General features: G+C 38.9%; 1 protein-coding gene across 1 annotated transcript; it reads left to right on the top strand.

Moving 5' to 3' along the window:
- The first annotated feature begins 15,620 nt into the window (after positions 1–15,620).
- LOC145240310 (uncharacterized) lies at positions 15,621–16,127 on the top strand. Its single transcript, XM_080103892.1, has one exon. The coding sequence runs from the start codon at positions 15,621–15,623 to the stop codon at positions 16,125–16,127; it is 507 nt and encodes a 168-aa protein (XP_079960018.1).
- The last annotated feature ends 5,178 nt before the right edge of the window (positions 16,128–21,305 follow it).

Here is a 21,305-nt window from a genome sequence, read left to right on the forward strand (position 1 = left end):
ATTGAAATTATTCTTATATTGAATATTGAAATAAAAGACATTACTACACATTTATTAATAATATCTTCTTGAATATTAAAATAATTTCTCAACTTTTTTCATTTCTATGTGTTTTTAGTTTTGTGTGTTGAATGAAACTTTTTTTTTTTTTTCATTACAACAATAGTTATCGACCCCGGTTCTTTGGCTGACAAACGACATCTGTCGGCGGTTCTTGAAATTTACTTACCACAAAATGGTGATAGAATAATAAATTTACTTACGTTTAATCAATGTTATTTTCTTTTTTAAATAGCATTTTCTTTTTAAATGACGACGTTTTTACTGTTTATGAATATTAAAAGAAAAATAATTACTAAACATTTATTAATAAGAAAAATGGGTGCTAGTGCACTTATGATCCACGCTATATTTTAAATCGTATTTCTAAGCTTAAAGTTTAATGGTTTTTTTTGTGCTGAAATAACGTTATTATTTAAAAAGCCATTCTTAACATGGGGAGGGTGCAAATTCGCCTAAAAAAGTAGAATCTCATTTTACGGAATTAGCTAAGAGTGTTAATTTACAATAACACCTATGGCACCATTGGCACTTCTGCATGTCAGTAACATGAAGAGAATGCGTGTAATTTAGTTTCAAGAACCGCCGACAGACGTCGTTTGTCAGCCAAAGAACCGGGGTCGATAACTATTGTTGTAATGAACAAAAAAAAAAAAGTTTCATTCAACACACAAAACTAAAAACACATAGAAATGAAAAAAGTTGGGAAATTATTTTAATATTCATTTTAAGAAAATGCTATTAAAAAAGAAAAAGTCGATAAAAGTGAGACATAAACAGTAAAACAGTAAAAAAAAAGAAGATATTATTAATAAATGTGTAAAACGTAGTCATTTAAAACAGAAAAGAAAAAGTCGATAAAAGTGACACATAAACAGTAAAAAAGAAAGAAAGATATTAATAAATGTTTAGTAATGTATTTTATTTCAATATTCATAAACATTAACGTTGTCATTTAAAAAGAGTAAAAAAAAGTTTTTAAAAAGTCGATAAAAGTGATTAAAAGTGAGATATTATTAATGTGTAGTAATGTATTTTATTTCAATATTCATAAACAGTAAAACAAGGTGCTCGGAAAACTCGTCCCGGGAAAACTCGTCTCGGGAAAACCCGTCTCGGGAAAACTCGTCTCCGGAAAACTCGTCCCCTTTCGCTAGGTAGGAAAACTCGTCCCGTATTGAATAAATATCGATTGAAAACACATTTTATGATCGTTCTTGGAGGAGATATTGTTTTTTAAAATAGACTATAGCCCCCCATAATATTTAAAAAAAAATATTTTTACTTGTTTAATGTTTTTTTTTTTTTTTAAATAAAATCGATTTTCTAAGTGTCCGTTTTCTACCTAACTGGCTAAGTTCTTAGTGGTTTCACTTATTTTAAAGCGTTTATTATGTTCATACAAAGTTAATACCAAATTTTTTGGTTCTTATTTTAACGATGTTTTTTGGAGTCATAAAAACAATAATAAAAAAAAACAAAACAAAAAAATTAAATAAAACGGAGCGATTCGATTCTTTGTTACTTTTTTTGTTTTGGTTTTTTAATTATGATAGTTTTTTTTTGTTATGTTTTTGTTTTCTCTCATACCAAATGCACTCATGCGTTATTTAAAAATATAATTTTATCAATTATCAACATTTATTGTCGTCCTGTCAAATTTTGCAAAAATTAACTAATAAATTAAAAGCGAAATATTTTTTTGGCGCGAGAGATGCCATGTGCTAACAATCTCTCGTTAACTCATTTTTAATTTTTACTTCAAAATTCTAAAATCAATCATTAAGAGAAAAAGTAATCACTAAATAAATTTATTAATCAATTTTATTGAAAACTCCGCTATCGTTTATCAAGAATCTTTTTAATTTCATTTTTTGTTGGTTGTTTTTCGGAGGGAGATATAGTTTTAACCCCCCCCTATCTAAATTATATTTAAAAAAATACAACTTTTTCGAATCAATGTGTACAGTAATACAAACCCTGATAGAATTATAATTTTAAATAACGCATGAGTGCATTTGGTATGAGAGAAAACGAAAACATAACAACAAAAAAAACTATCATAATTAAAAAACCAAAACAAAAAAGTAACGCTCCCAGTTTTTAATTTTTTTGTTTTGTTTTTTATTATTGTTTTTATGACTCCAAAAAAAAAATCGTTAAAATAAGAACCCCAAAAATTGTAATTAACTTTGTATGAACATAATAAACGCTTTAAAATAAGTGAAACCACTAAGAACTTAGCCAGTTAGGTAGAAAACAGACAATCGATTTTATTTAAAAAAAAAAAAAAAAAAAACATTAAACAAATAAAAAAATTTTTTTTTAAATATTAGGGGGGGGCTATAGTCTATTTTACAAAGCAATATCTCCTTCAAGAACGATCATAAAATGTGTTTTCAATCGATATTTATTCAATAAGGGACCAGTTTTCCTATCTAGCGAAAGGGACGAGTTTTCCGGAGACGAGTTTTCCCGAGACGAGTTTTCCCGGGACGAGTTTTCCTAAATTCGTAAAACAATGTCGATAAAAAGTTGTTACTATGGCAACTAAAACATGTCCTTTGCGGCTGCGCGGGGAGAAGTGATTGTTTTTTGAGGGTGTTCGGCAGGGAACTCTTAACGCGACCAGTACCAAATTTATTAATCAATTTTATCTCCCTCCGAAAAACAACCAACAAAAAATGAAATTAAAAAGATTCTAGATAAACGATAGCGGAGTTTTCAATAAAATTGATTAATAAATTTATTTAGTGATTACCTTTTCTCTTAATGATTGATTTTAGAATTTTGAAGTAAAAATTAAAAATGAGTTAACGAGAGATTGTTAGCACATGGCATCTCTCGCGCCAAAAAAATATTTCGCTTTTAATTTATTAGTTAATTTTTGCAAAATTTCTCTTTTAAAGGTGGGTTGTTTATTTTCTTTCTTCCAAAATAAACTATTAAAGTTGTATAAAAAGTAATAGAAATATTTTTTCAAAAATAGTAATGAAATTAATTGAATGTTACGAGTTCAGTATTTTTCAATTTTTAAACTTTAAAAATCTATCAAAATTTTTCTATTAATTCAATTTTTACGATATTTTCAGGGTCAATGTGAAATTTTATGCTCTTTCCAATAAACCGAATATAATATTTTAGACAAACGTTTTTTTTAATTCATGCCCCTCCCCATTTTCAAATGTCTATTAAAAAGTAAATAATTAATTTCACAAATTGAAGATAAAAGATCAATAAATAATATATTCAAATTTAAAAAAAAAGAAGTAGGTTTTTTTAGAAATTTACCTGTAAAATCCGAAATTTAAAACCTTTTTTTTTTTTTAAACCCACGTTGTTTGTTTGTTTTTTTTTGTTTTTTTTTTAATGAAACCTTGGTCCTTGCTCCTTTAATTGAAAAAAAAAAAAAAAAATAGGGAGACGCTTCGAAAGATAGCGGGTGGAATTATTCAATAGTTTTCACGAAATTTCTGACACTGCTATGTTAGCACATGGCATCTCTCGCGCCAAAAAATATTTCGCTTTTAATTTATTAGTTAATTTTTGCAAAATTTGACAGGACGACAATAAATGTTGATAATTGATAAAACTATAATTTTAAATAACGCATGAGTGCATTTGGTATGAGAGAAAACAAAAACATAACAACAACAAAAAAAACTATCATAATTAAAAAACCAAAACAAAAAAAGTAACGAAGAATAATCGCTCCCTGTTTTTTAATTTTTTTGTTTTGTTTGTATTGTTTTTATGACTCCAAAAAACATCGTTAAAATAAGAACAAAAAAATTGTAATTAACTTTGTATGAACATAATAAACCCTTTAAAATAAGTGAAACCACTATTCAATAAGGGACCAGTTTTCCTACCTAGTGAAAGGGGACGAGTTTTCCGGAGACGAGTTTTCCGGAGACTAGTTTTCCGGAGACGAGTTTTCCCGGGACGAGTTTTCCGGGCACCGAAAAAACATCTCATTTCCAAAAAAGTCGATTGAAAAAATTTCATTCCCAAAAAAGCTGACTGAAAAAATCTCATTAAAAAAAATGGGTACGATTTTTCAGCATATATTTTGGTTAAATAAAATTTTAAAAATTTATATTATAAAATATTTATATTATAAAGTCTATTTTTATGCATGTAAAAATGTTGTTTCTTTTATAAAGTTTGTAATGTAATTGAAAAAAAAAATAAAAACTCGTTTTTTATTAAAATAAAACTAACATTGACGTTTGACTAAAAAGCATTGGCTGGGAACAATTTTTTCGTGTACATACAAACCATCATGTTCACAGTCTCGCAGAAACAACGGGGATGCCAAAGTGAAATAAAGCATTTTTTAATTTTATTTATTGCGGACTACTAGGTGTTGGGGAAAATTTTGACACCCCTAACAGAAACCTGCGAATAAAATATTTAGAAAAAAAACTCGTAATTTCTCTTTTTAAAGTGGATTGTTTATTTTCTGGGTAATATTGAAGATTCGCCTTCTTTTGTTTACAAAGCCATTTGCCGGAAGTGACGTCAGACATATTTTTAGCTACGGATGATCAAAACTGTATAGAATGAACGTTTGTTTTTTGTTTGTTTTTTTTAGAAGTTTTATTTAAACGGTCTTTATTAAATAAAACTTGATGGATTTTTTGTTCTTTTTTCTGTTTTTTTTTTTAGATTTATGAAGTTGTAGCGTCTACCCCGGAACTAAAATTTGACAGAGACTTTTGAATTGTCACCGTTTCCGGAGAGCTCTAAAAAAGAGGACAAAAAGAAAACCGTGGCGCCAAATTCGAGTGCCCTCTCTTCCTCTTTCGCTCGCTAACCCTTGAGGAGTTAACACGCGCTACTGCTGTGTCTGTCACATGTGCGCGACACACGCTATGCCAGTTCTCATAATGAAACCAAAAAAATATTCTTCTTACCTTTCCACGCCACTTTTCACTCGAACGGCTATCCCAAAGAAAAATATTTAATTTATCTTTTCTTTTCGACTTTACGCCAAAAAAGAGAACATTTACCCAGTCAGTAAAGATTTCTTTCTTTTCTACGGACACAAAAGAAACCACATGAGTGTGATACACAAAAGGGTAAATAAAATTACACTTCTTTTAATAAGCCAAGTCTGACTATTTATTTTCATTAATTTTTCTGAATATTTGTTTTTTATTAATGTTTATGAAAAATTATTTTTAAGGAGCTGTTCGTCGTTTTGCCTGGCGAGCAGCTCACTTCACTGGTGACCCCTTTTCGTCAGACTTTGGTAGAACACGCGAGGAGCTGGACATTCCCAATTCGGCAGTTTAAAGACTTTCAAACTAAGTTTTTCTCAACCCAAGCCAGGGTGGCAAACCAACCATGGATAGTGATACCATATCGGCGACAACGGCAATACCGGCCGTTCTTAAAATTCCGCCTTTCTGGACACACGACCCGACGTTGTGGTTTGCCTACTTGGAAGCTCAGTTTTTCACTCAGCGAATTCACAGCGAATTAACTAAGCTGAACCACGTGGTGGCCGCACTCACGCACGAAGTGATGGCTTAAGTCCGCGACTTGATAATGGCACCCCCAGAAATTATGACACTTTTAAGTCGGAGTTAATCAGAAGAACAACCGACTCCCAACAAAAGCGTCTCTGGCAACTGCTGATCGAGGAGGAACTCAGCGACCGAAAGCCATCCCAATTACTGAGACGGATGAAACAATTAATGGGCGAAAGCGTTCTACAGCTGGACATTGTTATGTTACGAAGCGTATGGTGACAAGCAAAAAGAATAGACAACACAGGATTAAGATTTGAACGAACTCAACAATTTATTTTCTAATAAATAACACAGAATAATAACGAGCTGTCCTTGGGGTGAAGATGGCAGATTGTTGTTAGTTGTTGTTATTGTGGTTATAAGGCACGACGAAACCTTCGTTTGTAATAGTAGTAGCAGCAGTGCTGGTCTGGTTATAATCGTGTGTCAATAGCGATAGTTGTTGTTGTTAGAAGGCGCGCCGAAGCCTTCGTTGTAGTAGTAGTAGCATTGGTCGCGACAGCCGTAGCGTTGTGGTGATGGCGAGGCCGGTGGTCCTTCTGCTGTCTTTTCCTTGGCTTCGCTAAATATAGCAAGCACGCGGACGTAGTTGTAGACAAACGGTTAGTGATGAAGAAATTGCCTCCATGTCGAGAAAACTGTGTTTCTTTTGGGTTGTTGTTTTCGCTACGGTGTGTAAGGCATCTAAGCGTTTTGCCCGTAATTTTGTGGAGGTAACCATGATCATGTGCCTCGACTTTGGTGCCATGGTAGCGATCGTAGCGTGAATCCCTACGTAGTCAGTTTCTCCCCAAAGCGGTCAGGAATCATGAAACTTGAGTGGTGGTCGTCACGGTGACACGTGGCAGACAGTATGACGGCGTCCCCAAGTCAAAACGAGATCTAAATCATAACATCATAACAGCTCCCCCAGATCTCATTTTGGCTTGAATTGTCCAGTGCGGTCATAGTTGCATGTGTGAATGGAATCAACCCATGATGAAATCCTTAAACCGTTTAGGAAGCTGGCCTCGTGTTGACCGATTCCGAATCAGGTCCGATCTGTATCCGGACGGTAGTCGAGGGGTTTCTACGTATATGGGGTCCTGCAACGCTCTGTGTGCCCCTGCCTTGGGTGGAAGCGTTGTCTCTTCGGTAGATTGACGAGTTGGGTAGGGTAGAGGAGGTAGATTGGGGGACAAATGTTTTGGACGTGGTATTAATCGGCGGACATGTGCCCGGTGAACCCATTCACTCTGGCCATCATCATTTTTTATCTGGATCACCATGCTGTTGGTCTTGGCCACTTCGAAGGTACCGATCCAGGGTAGGTGAGATGCGTGAGCAATAGCTGATTGAGGCCGGTGGATTAGTACCTTGTCACCGACTTGTATTGGTTCCTTATTCATGTCCTTGTCTAAATTTGGGTCTTGGGCGTGGTCAGCTTCATTGTTGGCCAGCGCGACGTGTCGATGAACTTGTCTTAACAGGGCATTGACCTGCATGCCGTAAGCCGTGGGGCTGGGGTTTGTGATACTGTTGTCGGGTAATCTTGGCAAACCAATGTTGGGCTGCCGACCAGTGATTATATAGTGTGGTGACGCTCCAGTGGCACTGTTGATGGTAGCATTCATTGATGAGATGACGGATTCGAGGACGTCGGTCCACTCACAGTCTCTATCTTCGCACAGCATGTATATGGCGTTTTTCATCGTGCGATGCTGTCGTTCAATGTTACCTGAGCTTTGTGGTCGCCAGGCACAATGTAATTCCTGCGTGATTGATGTGAGTTGGCAAAAGATCCTGTATACCTCCCCCGTGAAGTGGGTTCCGCGATCGGATGAAACAATGCGTGGTATTTCCCGGTGTCGAAGGAAGAAACTGTAAATTCCACGGGCAGCATCGATCGCACGATCTCTGGAACACGGCACAGCCGTAAGGTGTCTACTGAAACTGTCCAGCATGGTTAGGATGTAGCGTTTCCCCTTTGAAATTGGCATCGTGACGAAATCAATGTAGATGATTTCGAACGGTCTTTCTCCATGTTTGCAGTGCCCGGTGGGCCAGACCTTACGTTTGCCATAGTTACCCTTCCGCTTGGCACATGTTTTGCAGGAGTTGACATACGTCCTGATGTCATGGTCCTTGCATTCCCACCAGTAGCCGGATAGATGTTCGCGCATGCGGGCGATACCTGAATGATTGATGCAGTCATGGGCCTGATGCAGGTACTTGGGACGGAGTTTGTATGGTACGACCAGTTTTGGGGAATGATTGTTGTCCCTAATCATCAAGACAGATGTGCCGGGCTCCAGGTAGAACTGGTGGATGTATTTGTTGAGTATGGGGGCCCGATGGTCATCGGGGTCGATGTTACAGTTTTTGCTGGAGTTATTCGTCTGGAGGGTTTTGATGATTCTCGACAGTGTGTTGTCTGTGCATTGCTCAGCAGCGATATTGATATGGTCACAATTGTATTTTGTGGGGATGGTCGATGAAGAGTGATAGGCAAAGAACGCATCCACAATATTCTTGTGGTGGCGGGTGTTCTGAGGTGTGTGTGCTTCGGGGATGAGCATTGATCCATCAATTTCGTCCATACACCAGGATGGGATGTAAATACGTAGGTCCGAACCCTGGATTCTGAATGGTATGCCTGCAGGGTTGGCGTCAGCTGGTGTGTTATTTTTTCTTTGGCCATGACTTCTGCTGAGCATGTCGGCCCAGACATTGGATTCGCCCTCCACAAATTCCAGGACGAATTTATAGCATGCGATCTCTTCCTGCCATCTGCGGATTTTGGCATTGTTGAATACCCGCTGATCCAGATAGGTTAGTGATCTGTGGTCGGTGAAGATGACGAAGGGGCGGCTGTGTAGGAAGTAGTCGAATTTTGCTATGGCCCACTTTATTGCGTATGCCTCGCGTTCAGTTGTGGACCAGTTTTGTTCCGTGGTGTTAAATATGTGTGAAGCGACTGCTATGATCTTCTTCTTTCCCCTGTCATCTTCTTGCATTAGGATGGCCCCACATGCGGTGTCACTCGCATCAGTGGTGAGCGTGAAGAGTTGATCAAAATCAGGGAATGAAATGACAGGAGGCGAGGACAGTCGTTTCTTTATCTTATTAAAGGCCTTGTCCGCCTGCTCAGTCCATGCAAATGGTTTGCCAGCCCTATTCAGTTCATGGATGGGGGTCATGATGCTGGAAAATGTGTCCGACCTGATTTGTTCCTGTACCCGTGTCTCCAGGAATTGCCGTATCCACACTAAACGACCTATGAGGCCTTGCAGTTCCTTTTTTGTTGTTGGAGGCTTCATTTCCATGATGGCGCGGACGTATTCGGGGTCGGCCTTGAAACCCTTGCTATTTACGATCCGACCGAGGAATTTTGCTTCGTTCGCGAGGAAGGTACATTTATCCGGATTCAATTTTAGTCCAAATTTACGTAGGGCGGTGAATAGTTGCTCCAGTGCCAGTATGTATCCTTCAAATGTTTTGGCGTGGACTAGGTTGTCGTCAATGTACGAGGATATGTTGGTGCGAGATGTAACAGTGGCCAAGGCTTCAGCTATGCAGCGGGAGAAGATTTGTCCGGCAGATGTGAGACCAAAGGCGAGTCGTGTGTATTGGTAGCATTTCCCCTTCCATGTGAATGCAGTTTTGTGTCGATCACGCTCGTCGATAGCGATCTGCCAATAGCCACTGCGAAGATCAAGGGATGCAAAATATTTATTTCCTTCGCCGATTCTGTGGAACAGGTGGTCAATCGTAGGTATGGGGTAGGGGTCGAGATCGACTAGGACCTTGTTGAGTGTTGCTTTGAAGTTGGCAACTACCCGGATTGCCCCGTTCTTCTTGCGAACGGCAAATACAGGGCTATTAAAACCCTTGGGGTCCTTGCATGGTTCGATGATCTCTCTGGCGGCCATGTGCATGATTTCAGCATCGACGTCAGCCTCGAGAGCCTGGGCGATTGGGTGTTGCTTCTGACAGCGGGATTGGCCATTGGTTGGTATTCGAACTGGTCTGATGAAGGTACCCTTTTCTCCCTTTTCGGTACCCATGATGTCGGCGAAGCGGATGATTAAGTCTGCTGTGGCCTCCAGTTTGTCGCGGTTTGGATGGTTGGGCAATGCCACACCCACATTACTCTGTAGCCAGTGTAGTTTTTCATTTAGTGTCTTGGGGCTGGGCTGTGTGAGTCTAGTGGAATGATCGATGGTGTGGGCTCCAAATGTGGTATCATCAGCTGGTATCTTCTGTGTAAGAGCTGGTAGTATTGCTGCCGTGTGAGTTATCGGAGTGGACGCGAGCGTGCGTCTGAATTCGATCTTTGATTTTTGGTGGTCGATTGTGTAGGAGTCTAGTGTGCTGTGACCAAGGATGCTTTGGCCGATCAGGATTGGAGATATAGCGGATGTTATCAGCATGTTGATCCCGTCGAACCTGGGTGAATCGTGGTTGCCGATGGCGATGCCACAATTAAGTTCGCCAAGGATATGGATGCTGCCGTTTATGCCTCTCACATGCACGTTGGATGGCGTTATTCGACGTCTGACCTCTTCAGGTATTCGAGACACTGGCATAATGCAAGTGGAGCAGCCTGAGTCCAACATAGATATGTCCGAGAACGTAGCTCCCTCGATCATGAAATGTGTGTTGACGAAAGGTGACTTCTGCGCCGAGTGTTGATGAAAGTTAAATATGTGATGGTGAGTCTGTTGGACCACGGGGTGAGCCATCACATCTCGCCTGGTCCGTATTGAAAATCCTCGGCCATGGTAGTGGGGAGAGTATCTTCCGGTGGCATATCCTTGTCGTCTGTTGCGATATATGCCTGGGCACGAGGTGGGTGCCGGTACCGACAGTTGCGTCCATGGAAGCATGCATAGCCTTTCATGTAGTTTTGGCAGATCTCAGCATCCTGATTGTGTTCATCATCCCTGCGCATCTGAAAATGGCCGCGAGTGCCAGTGGGTTTGGTGTTGCGCAGTGTTGTGGTATCTTTTCTTGCCTGTGGGCGGAGAGTTTGCCTGTTCACATTGTGTTCAGTTCGCCTGGTCCTTTGATCAGATCGTTGTGGCCTGTTTGCGTAGTACGCGATGGGACTATCATTGATTTCATCGTCCGTTTTGACACCACAGTCGATGTACCGCTGTACATCACTAGCTATCCCACCCGCCGTATAATGCTTATCCATTGTTTTGACGATGTGTGGGTATAAGCTCAGTGTCCAGGCTTTCACCTTCTCACTCATTAGCATTGCACCCATGAGAGAGAAGACAGTATCTGCAGGTATTTCCCGTGAGTGGTCCGACTTAAATTTTGCCTTTATGTGTACTGCAGCCTCTCTAATCGTGTTTTCCAGTCGGCCGGCGAAATCTGTCAATCTCTCCCCATCTCGACGCTGCAAATCCCAAGCCCGGCTGAGGTGCTGGAAGTTTGTCATTTGGCTGCCGTGGGTCGTTATGAGGTATGCTTTGAGTTGCTCGAAGGTAGATGTGTCGTGTTGGGAGTCCGTCATTTGCTGGAATATCCCTTCGTTCAGAAGCTGTTTGCAGATTCTGACAAACTCTTTTTCGATACTAGGGTGTGTACTGATTTCCGGCTTGACATGTATCATGTATGTTTTGTTTACATCCGTGATGAAGCGGTTAACATCGTTCCCGGGGTTGAACTTTTTTATGTCCTTTACCGAATCGTGTATGGCCTGTAATCTGATCATCAGATTGTAGTCGTTATTATCGGCTTTGGGCGTGTCGTTTAAGGTGGTCGATTTGAGGGTGGAGAGCATAATCTCTAGGTCCGCTTTTATTTCGAGGATAAGGGCCTCGTCTGGTCGTGATGTACTCGATTTTAGCTGGAGGAGTGCCGATTTCTGGTCTCTGATAAAACTGAGAAGTTCGTTACGGGTGCACCCTGAGTAGTCCATTCTACCTGTCGCACGCTTCTGACACCAGTTGTTATGTTACGAAGCGTATGGTGACAAGCAAAAAGAATAGACAACACAGGATTAAGATTTGAACGAACTCAACAATTTATTTTCGAATAAATAACACAGAATAATAACGAGCTGTCCTTGGGGTGAAGATGGCAGATTGTTGTTAGTTGTTGTTATTGTGGTTATAAGGCACGACGAAACCTTCGTTTGTAATAGTAGTAGCAGCAGTGCTGGTCTGGTTATAATCGTGTGTCAATAGCGATAGTTGTTGTTGTTAGAAGGCGCGACGAAGCCTTCGTTGGTAATGGTAGTAGCAGCAGTGCTGGTTATAATCGTGTGTCAATAGCGATAGTTGTTGTTGATAGAAGGCGCGACGTAGCCTTCATTGGTAATGGTAGTAGCAGCAGTGCTGGTTATAATCGTGTGTCAATAGCGATAGTTGTTGTTGTTAGAAGGCGCGACGAAGCCTTCGTTGGTAATGGTAGTAGCAGCAGTGCTGGTTATAATCGTGTGTCAATAGCGATAGTTGTTGTTGATAGAAGGCGCGACGAAGCCTTCGTTGGTAATGGTAGTAGCAGCAGTGCTGGTTATAATCGTGTGTCAATAGCGATAGTTGTTGTTGTTAGAAGGCGCGACGAAGCCTTCGTTGGTAATGGTAGTAGCAGCAGTGCTGGTTATAATCGTGTGTCAATAGCGATAGTTGTTGTTGTTAGAAGGCGCGCCGAAGCCTTCGTTGTAGTAGTAGTAGCATTGGTCGCGACAGCCGTAGCGTTGTGGTGATGGCGAGGCCGGTGGTCCTTCTGCTGTCTTTTCCTTGGCTTCGCTAAATATAGCAAGCATGCGGACGTAGTTGTAGACAAACGGTTAGTGATGAAGAAATTGCCTCCATGTCGAGAAAACTGTGTTTCTTTTGGGTTGTTGTTTTCGCTACGGTGTGTAAGGCATCTAAGCGTTTTGCCCGTAATTTTGTGGAGGTAACCATGATCATGTGCCTCGACTTTGGTGCCATGGTAGCGATCGTAGCGTGAATCCCTACGTAGTCAGTTTCTCCCCAAAGCGGTCAGGAATCATGAAACTTGAGTGGTGGTCGTCACGGTGACACGTGGCAGACAGTATGACGGCGTCCCCAAGTCAAAACGAGATCTAAATCATAACATCATAACAACATCCTCAAACAATTATTCGTTAGTAGGCTGCCGTCCAGTATTCAGATGATACTAGCGTCTTCCAAAGACACCACCTTGGTCGAGGAATTGGCGGAGTTGGCAGACAAAATCATGGAAGTAACGTTTTCAGTAGCCCAGGTGCACGCACAGGCACCAGAGGATTCCTTTCCCGAAACCTCAGGCACCTCCACATATATCCGCGAAGAACTGGAGAGACAAGCCCAACTAATCCAAAACCTGAGTGACCAGATTCGTGATATGGAGCTCAGACCAAGCAGATACCTGCGTCTGAGTGGACAGGACCGTTCTCGACCACGAAGTAACAGTCGAAATGGTGACAGGCTGTGTCGATTCCATGCACGTTACGGCGAAAAGGCTTTTTGATGCCGCAGGCCTTGCTCTTTCATGAAGAACGATAAGCAAGCAGGAAACGGCCAGACCAGGTGGTAGGGGCGACCGATACCCCTGGCAGAAACCACATTTGTCGCACCCTTTACGTCACAGACAAGAACACTGGTACACGATTCCTCGTTGATACTGGTGCAGAAGTCAGCATAATCCCCAAGGAACTGTTGAAAGAGAAATGTACCCCGTCGACTTTCTGTCTACAAGCCATGAATCACTCATCTATTCCGACTTTTGGAGAAAAGTCGTTAACATTAGACCTGGGATTCCGACGCACCTTCCAATGGATTTTTACCATCGCGAAGCTGCCCATTCCAATTTTAGGAGCGGATTTCTTGCATCATTTTAGCATACTTGTGGACGTCAAACGCGGCAAATTAATCGACAATAGCACTGGACTTACCATGCAAGGGAAGATTAATAAAAAGATGACGATAAGCCTGGTCATATTGAAGGATGCTACGGACCCATACACAGACCTCTTAAAAGGTTTCCCTAATATAACTCGTCCTGTTTTTAGCAACGACAGGGTTACACACGTTGTTACCCACCACATCCAGACCAGAGGACCTCCTGTGAGCGCGCGCCCGCGCAGACTCAAACCTGACCACCTGAAAGTCGCCAAGCAAGAATTTCAGCACATGTTGGATTTGGGTATTATTCGACCCTCCGACAGTAATTGGTCATCGCCACTCCACATGGTGCCCAAAAAGTCAGCAGGCGACTGGCGCCCTTGCGGGGATTATTGAGCACTGAACAGTCGCACGACTCCAGATAATTACCCCATTCCTCACCTCCAGGATTTTTCAAACTCTCTCCATGGTAAATCGATATTCTCCAAAATCGATCTCGTCCGTGCGTACAATCAGATTCCTGTGGACACTGAAGATATCCCCAAAACTGCTATAACTACCCCATTCGGACTCTTCAAGTTTCTATGAATGCCCTTTGGACTGAGAAATGCTGGCCAGTCCTTCCAGCGATTTATAGACGCAGTCTTAAGTGGATTACCATCCGTTTACACATACATTAATGATCTACTCATAGCGAGTTAATCCGAAAGCGAACACGTGCAGCATCTACAGCAACTATTCCACAGATTGTCGGAATACGATGTTATCATCAACCCCAGCAAGTGTGAGTTTGGAGTCTCTTCGCTTTCCTTCCTGGGACATTTAATTGATTCGGAGGGTATCTGCCCTCTCCCGGAACAAGTCCAATCCATTGTTGATTACCCACTTACCACTCCCCTTCATAAACTTTGGGAATTCCTCGGGTTGATAAATTTTTACAGGCGTTTCGTTCCTCACTGTGCCGAAATCGCACAGCCCTTAACGGATGTACTCAGGAACAAAAAGAAAAAAAATGAGACAATCACTTTGAACGGAACAGAATTACACTCCTTCAACAAAGTAAAAGAAGCGTTAATGGCTGCCACTATGTTGGTTTTTCCCCACCCACATGCTCCCCTATCCCTGTCAGTAGACACATCTGATGTGGGTATTGGAGGGGTATTACAGCAGTTTGTAGACAACACATGGCAACCACTATCTTTTTTCTCCAGGCGACTTCAGAATGCTGAGACCAAATATAGTACCTTTGGCAGAGAACTTTTAGCCGCTTATTGTGCGGTCAAGCATTTTCGCTACATGCTAGAGGGATCTGACTTCACTTTCTTTACAGACCATAAACCGCTATCGCACGCCTTGCTCGCCAAACCCAGCAAGAATTCACCCAGAGAAGCTTGTCATTTAGACTACATTTCTCAGTTCACTTCAGACATCAAATACATCAAAGGCACTGAGAACGTTGTCACCGACACATTATCGCGCATGCACATTGAAGCCTACTGATAGTATCGATCTTAAACAGATCGCCGTCGACCAAAGAGATGATGAGGAGTTGAATAACTTGCTACATTCTGAAAGCCTATCGTTCAAACAGGTTCCCATACCCTTTTCTAGTGAAGTGATTTGGTGTGATATCTCAACCGGACATGAGCGCCCTTATGTTCCTCCCAAACATAGGCGAGCTGTTTTCTCTCAGCTGCACAGCCTATCGCATCCTGGTATTCGCTCTACACAGAAGTTGGTGACGTCTCTTTTTATATGGACAGCCATCAATCGAGATATACACGAATGGACCAGGAGTTGCATACCTTGCCAAAAGTCTAAAATTCATAAGCACATTAAAAGCCCACTTTCGACCTTCTCAACCCCTGAAGCTCGCTTTCAGCACGTCCATATAGACTTAGTGGGCCCACTCCCACCCTCCAGAGACTGTACACATCTGCTGACTTGCATTGACAGGTTTTCAAGATGGCCTGAAGCCATACCCATTAAAGATACTTCTGCCGAAACTGTGGCCAAAGCCCTTATCACACACTGGATAGCTTGTTACAGGGTGCCTAACACCATTACAACCGACAGAGGTAGACAATTCGACTCTTACCTCTTTTCGGAACTGTCTCACCTACTCGGATGTGAACACATACGCACTACTTCATACCATCCGGCGGCAAACGGTATGATTGAGCGCTTTCACAGGCAATTGAAAGTGTCCTTGAAAGCATACTCCGATCCTAACAGATGGATGGAATACCTTCCCTTCGTTCTCCTAGGTATTAGGTCCACCGTCAAAACGGACATTGGTCTACCCCCAGCTGAAATAGTCTACGGAGCCTCACTGACCTTCCCTGATGTACACACGCATGTTCCCAAGGACATGAACTCATGGACCCACGTGTTCGTCCGGAATAGTGGCGTAACTACCCGCCTTCAGTCGCCGTATTCCGGCCCTTACAAAGTGCTCAAGAGATACCCGAAATTCTTCATAATCGAGATTAACGGCAGACGTGACTCGGTCAGTGTCGATCGCTTACAGAAAGCGATTTTTGACGATGATGTCACACACATGCAGAAACCAAAGACTACGGTCCGTTTCGACGACCCCGACTCATTGAGCACAACCATTTCTACCAGATCGGGTAGACGCATTCAGCGCCCACACCGATTTGCTGTTTACACTCAGTGACATTCTGTTCTCCTTATTGACATACTGTCTAGTAGGGGGGTAATGTAGCGTCTACCCCGGAACTAAAATTTGACAGAGACTTTTGAATTGTCACCGATTCCGGAGAGCTCTAAAAAAGAAGACAAAAAAAACTGTGGCGCCAAATTCGAGTGCCCCCTCTTCCTCTTTCGCTCGCTGACCCTTGAGGTGTTAACATGCGCTACTGCTGTGTCTGTCACATGTGCGCGACACATGCTATGCCAGTTCTCATAATGAAACCAAAAAAATATTCTTCTTACCTTTTCACGCCACTTTTCACTCGAACGGCTATCCCAAAGAAAAATATTTAATTTATCTTTTCTTTTCGACTTTACGCCAAAAAAGAGAACATTTACCCAGTCAGTCAAGATTTCTTTCTTTTCTACGGACACAAAAGAAACCACATGAGTGTGATACACAAAAGGGTAAATTAAATTACACTTCTTTTAACAAGCCAAGTCTGACTATTTATTTTCATTAATTTTTCTGAATATTTATTATTTATTAATGTTTATGAAAAATTATTTTTAAGGAGCTGTTCGTCGTTTTGCCCGGCTGTTTTTCCCCATCAATATGTTTATGAACGTCTATCTAACTTTTATAATAAAAGTTAGGTAAACGTCAATATCAAAAATTTTAAATTAAAGTTAGTTTTATTTAAACAAAAAACAAACGAGGTTTTTTTTTTGTTTTTTTTTGTCAATTGCTGCCGGGCCCTTCCATTTCTTGTTCTCTTTCGGTGGAGGAGAAATCCTTGACGACTGAGACAATTTTTATTTTTGTACCTTTTCTCCACGTTAAAAAACGACCCTGGTGTCTAACTCTGTCCTGTGGGGAGGCATTGTAAATAGGTACATTATAAACTTTATTTGAACTTTTCGACGAACTTTTACATACATAAAAAATAGATTTAACAAAAAGTTTTTTTTTTTTTTTTTTTTTTTTTTTTTTGAGATTTCTCATGTATTTAATCAAACATCATAAAAAAATCGTATCCAATACATATTCCCAAAATAATTGTCTTTGATTATTTGAACTTTTTAACAAACTTTTTCATACATAAAAAATAGACTTTATAGATCTTTTAGAACATAAGATTTTAAAATTTCTTTAAAGAAAAAGTTTTTGTTTTTTTATTTTTATTTTTTCATTGTTCATGTATTTTAATCAAACATCATAAAAAAAATCGTATCCAATGCATGGTATTCCCAAAATAATTGTCTTTGATTCGTCGCCGCTAGAGGAATTCTTGTAGATGACCATTAAGTTTGCAAACACGTCGCCATTCTTTCTTTATTTATTTATTTTTTTTTAAATAAAACTATCTTTAATTTTAAAATCTCGATGTTTGAAAAACACTCCATTAAAGTTCTATTTTTGTTTGATAAAAAGAATAAAACAGTTAATAAATAGAAAAAAAAAACAAGAAAAAAAAACAATCCATAAAAATTCAAATAAAGACTGTTTGAATAAAAACTTATATATGTAAAAAAAAAAAAAAAAAGAAAGAAAGAAAAAAAAAGGTTCATTCTATACAGTTTTGGTCATCCGTAGCAAAAAATATGTCGGACGTCACTTCCGCCAAATGGCTTTGTAAACAAAGGAAGGCGAATCTTCAACATTACCATTTTCTGTATGGAATATACTTTCAAAATAAACTATTAAAGTTGTTTAAAAAATAATAGAAATATTATTTTTTATTTTTAAAAAAACAGGGTTTACAAAGTGCCTGTGTGCGTTCAACCAGCTATGTTTTTACGTATGAAATCAATCGAATTTTACGAGTGAAATTTTTTTTCAATTTTTAAACTTTAAAAATCTATCAAAATTTTTCTATTGGTTCAATTCTTACGATATTTTCAGGGTCAATGTAAACGTTTATGCTCTTTCGAATAAACTCAATATAATATTTTAGACAAATGTATTTTTATAAATTCACCCCTCCCCATTTGGAACGTCTATTAAAATTTTAATAATTAATTTACTCACCAAACTTTTATATATCACAAATTTAAGATAAAAGATCAATAAATAAACTATTCTAATTTAAAACAAAAAAAGAAGTGTTTTTTTGGAAATTAACCTGTAAAGTCCAAAGTGTAAAACCTTTTTTTTAAAACCACGTTGATTTTTTTTTCTTTTTAAATGAAAGTTCATGTTATGCTTATATCGTCAAGTGAATATCGGACGCTGACGAGAATTTTTTCTATTTCATTCAATGTTTTCTTTTTTTTTTGTTTAGATATTAAAAAAATAATCACCCGATAAATTAAAAATAAAATAATTAATGATTACACGAGTTTTTGATTAGAGAATTAAAAAAAAAAAAATCGGTCAACTGGGTTTTTCGTTTAACGGCAAAAAATTATAAGTGAATGCATGCCTTTTTTCACCTACAGAGGCCCCAAAATACTAATTTTGGTTAACAGCACGCAATAAAAAGAGATATTAATTACGGCGTTTATAACTCACTGTAAGATAAACGCAAAAAAAAAAAAATCAGAAATTTGTCTGCCTTTATTTGAACAGTCAAAAAATGAGTTCGCGTTTTTTTTTGTGGGGGGATCCTTGTTTAAAAAGTATTTTATTTAAAAAGGACATGGAATATAATTATAAATATGGATAAATTCTTAACAATGAACAATGGAAGTACACATTGAATAGAATTTTTTATAGGTAAGTGATTTTTTGGAATCTATATATATTCTTTATAATCCTAGTAAGTAAAATTTCGTTGATTTTCTTTAAATCTTTTTTTTAAAGAAAACCGATTTAAAAAACAAATATTGCATAATTTGCTATTAAACTTGTTATTTTTAAAAAAATTTGGTTTTTGCTCCTTTAATTGAAAAATAATTAGGGGTTGAATGATATTTTTCAAGTAGTTATAAGCTTCAAAAGATAGTAAGTTGATTTATTCAAGTTCATATACAGCATTTTTAATGGTCGATTCTGATACACCTAGACTACTATCCTCATCTTTTCTTAGTCGTTTCACAACGTTTCAGCCAACTATTCCTTTGGCCTTCGTCAGGTGGTAACAGCGACGGATAGGAACTCTGAATCTCCTGACTGCATTCACTGCAATTACTGCCTTCCGTAGTTGTTGTTGTCTCACCACGTTTTGGCCAAACGGCTTTGGGTAGGATTGAAACCGCTATCTTCAGACAATTCTCATCTGGAACCGTAGAGATTCAACGTCTGTCAACTGTGCAACGGGCTCTGAGGGGCGATCCAGGTTGAATTTTTTGATCTTATAAATTCATGTTTATTTATAATTCAACCTTGATTGACGACAGAGAGACGGGGTTGGATGTAGGATTCTGGTTATTCTGTTTCAACTAGAAAAATCCGCCAATCCAGGGAGGTAGGTGAAGCCACACGATACTTTGTGATTTTTTTTGTTTATCTGCAGGCGACAGCCCTCTCCCGGTGCCAAGGTAGACATTCCTCTTCCGATAGATGTGTTCTGAAAAATAACTAAAGCTGATCGTCTGGTCCAATAACAATGTTAATAACCTCACAGAAGTAATAATAAAAACTTCAGTCGTTGATTGTTTAAATAAAAATTATATTAACAGAAACTATATAACTGCAACCAATATAATACAGCTGTACAAAGATAAATGTATAGGTAGTTGAAATTAAATCACTTCAGAGTTAACAGTTCAACTAGTGTCGTATCATCTACGACTGGTAACACATTCACCAGGAGAGACAGTCACCCATAATCCTAAAATACACTTTTCGTGACAAAAACGAGTCAGTCGACAATTAGTTTAAGATACATCAGCTTCACCGATCTCATAATTTCTTTCTCTCTTTATTTATCATTGCCATGTTGAGTCATTCTCTTCTATAATTTAGTCTGGTTGACAAGATGTTTTTTTTTTTCGTTTGAACCTTTTTTCCAAAATTTATCGAGCATTTTGTGTATTATTCCAGACCAAATTTCATACGAGTACCTTTTGGGAAGCTATGTACATATCTATAAAGGTCGACTTAAGTCACCGTTTGAACTTGCATACAGGTTGATGTCATCCAGTAAGAGCAAGTGGCTGCTGTTTTGTAATGTCATGGTAATATATTCCATTAAAGTTCTCGTTTAACTCTAAGTCACTAAGTTAATAAAGAAGCTGGTTATATGATTTTTCATATCCAATTGACTAATTAAATGTCATAGTATATAGTTCATGAGGTTTCTTGATCTTTTTGGACATCTAGTTTTATGGAGTATCCACAATGTTATTGAGTTTTTCCAGGAAGGCTGAGTGCTGCAGGCGGGAGATGCAGGAAGCTGAAGCTGCAGGCACGAGGTGCAGGAAGCTGAAGGCTGCAGGCATGAGATGACATCAGTTGGTAAAGATACACCAGTCCTCTTAAAAACAGGATCCAGGTACTCCATTATGAATATTCAAATAGTTTTAAGTGCAGTTTGAACCTCACTTTTACTATATCACAAAGTCTTTTTCATCATTCAAAAGAGATTATGATTACTAGAATTTGTTTTTACTATGTATTTGGATTTGTTGAAACAAACTTGGTTTCCTTATAATAGAAAAGTAGCATATCTGAAAAATGTTATTGAGTTTTTCCACTATAAGGTTTTATTACAAAACCATGCTTTAAAACATTTTGCTTTCTATCTAGTTTGTTTCCATATTAACTTCCACATACAACACTTTTTGTAAATGAATAGCCATGCTTTAATGTGATTCTATTTTTTAATCTAGAAAATATTTAGTGAAATACTAGATTTCCTCAAAAATAGACAATACGCATATTTGTTTGCTGTATATTTGTATGATACAATTGCATTTATGTGTGAATATATATGAGTATTTGCTGTGTAATAGAAGCGTCACTCGTTTTTCACATGTCTCATGCTGATTCAGGTCAGTCACAGTTCACAGTAGTATATTTCTCTCAACTGCGCATACATGGATTGTGTAAATAAGCCACATGCAGAAAAATAAGTAATGAATAATAATAAAAAAAATACTCGAATAAAGAAAACACAGACTGGCGGCATTTTTGCATCAATAAAAAAATGGTAGGAATGCAAGCATCACGTGCGACTGGTGTTCTTTTCACAGGCAACTCGCATACTGTTTACATGTGACATGCGTTGCATGCATGTCCTACTCATGTGGGTCTGTG

This window comes from Euprymna scolopes, chromosome 19 (assembly GCF_053919585.1).
Source record: "Euprymna scolopes isolate OS-2025 chromosome 19, ASM5391958v1, whole genome shotgun sequence".
In the NCBI taxonomy this organism is placed as follows: domain Eukaryota; kingdom Metazoa; phylum Mollusca; class Cephalopoda; order Sepiida; family Sepiolidae; genus Euprymna; species Euprymna scolopes.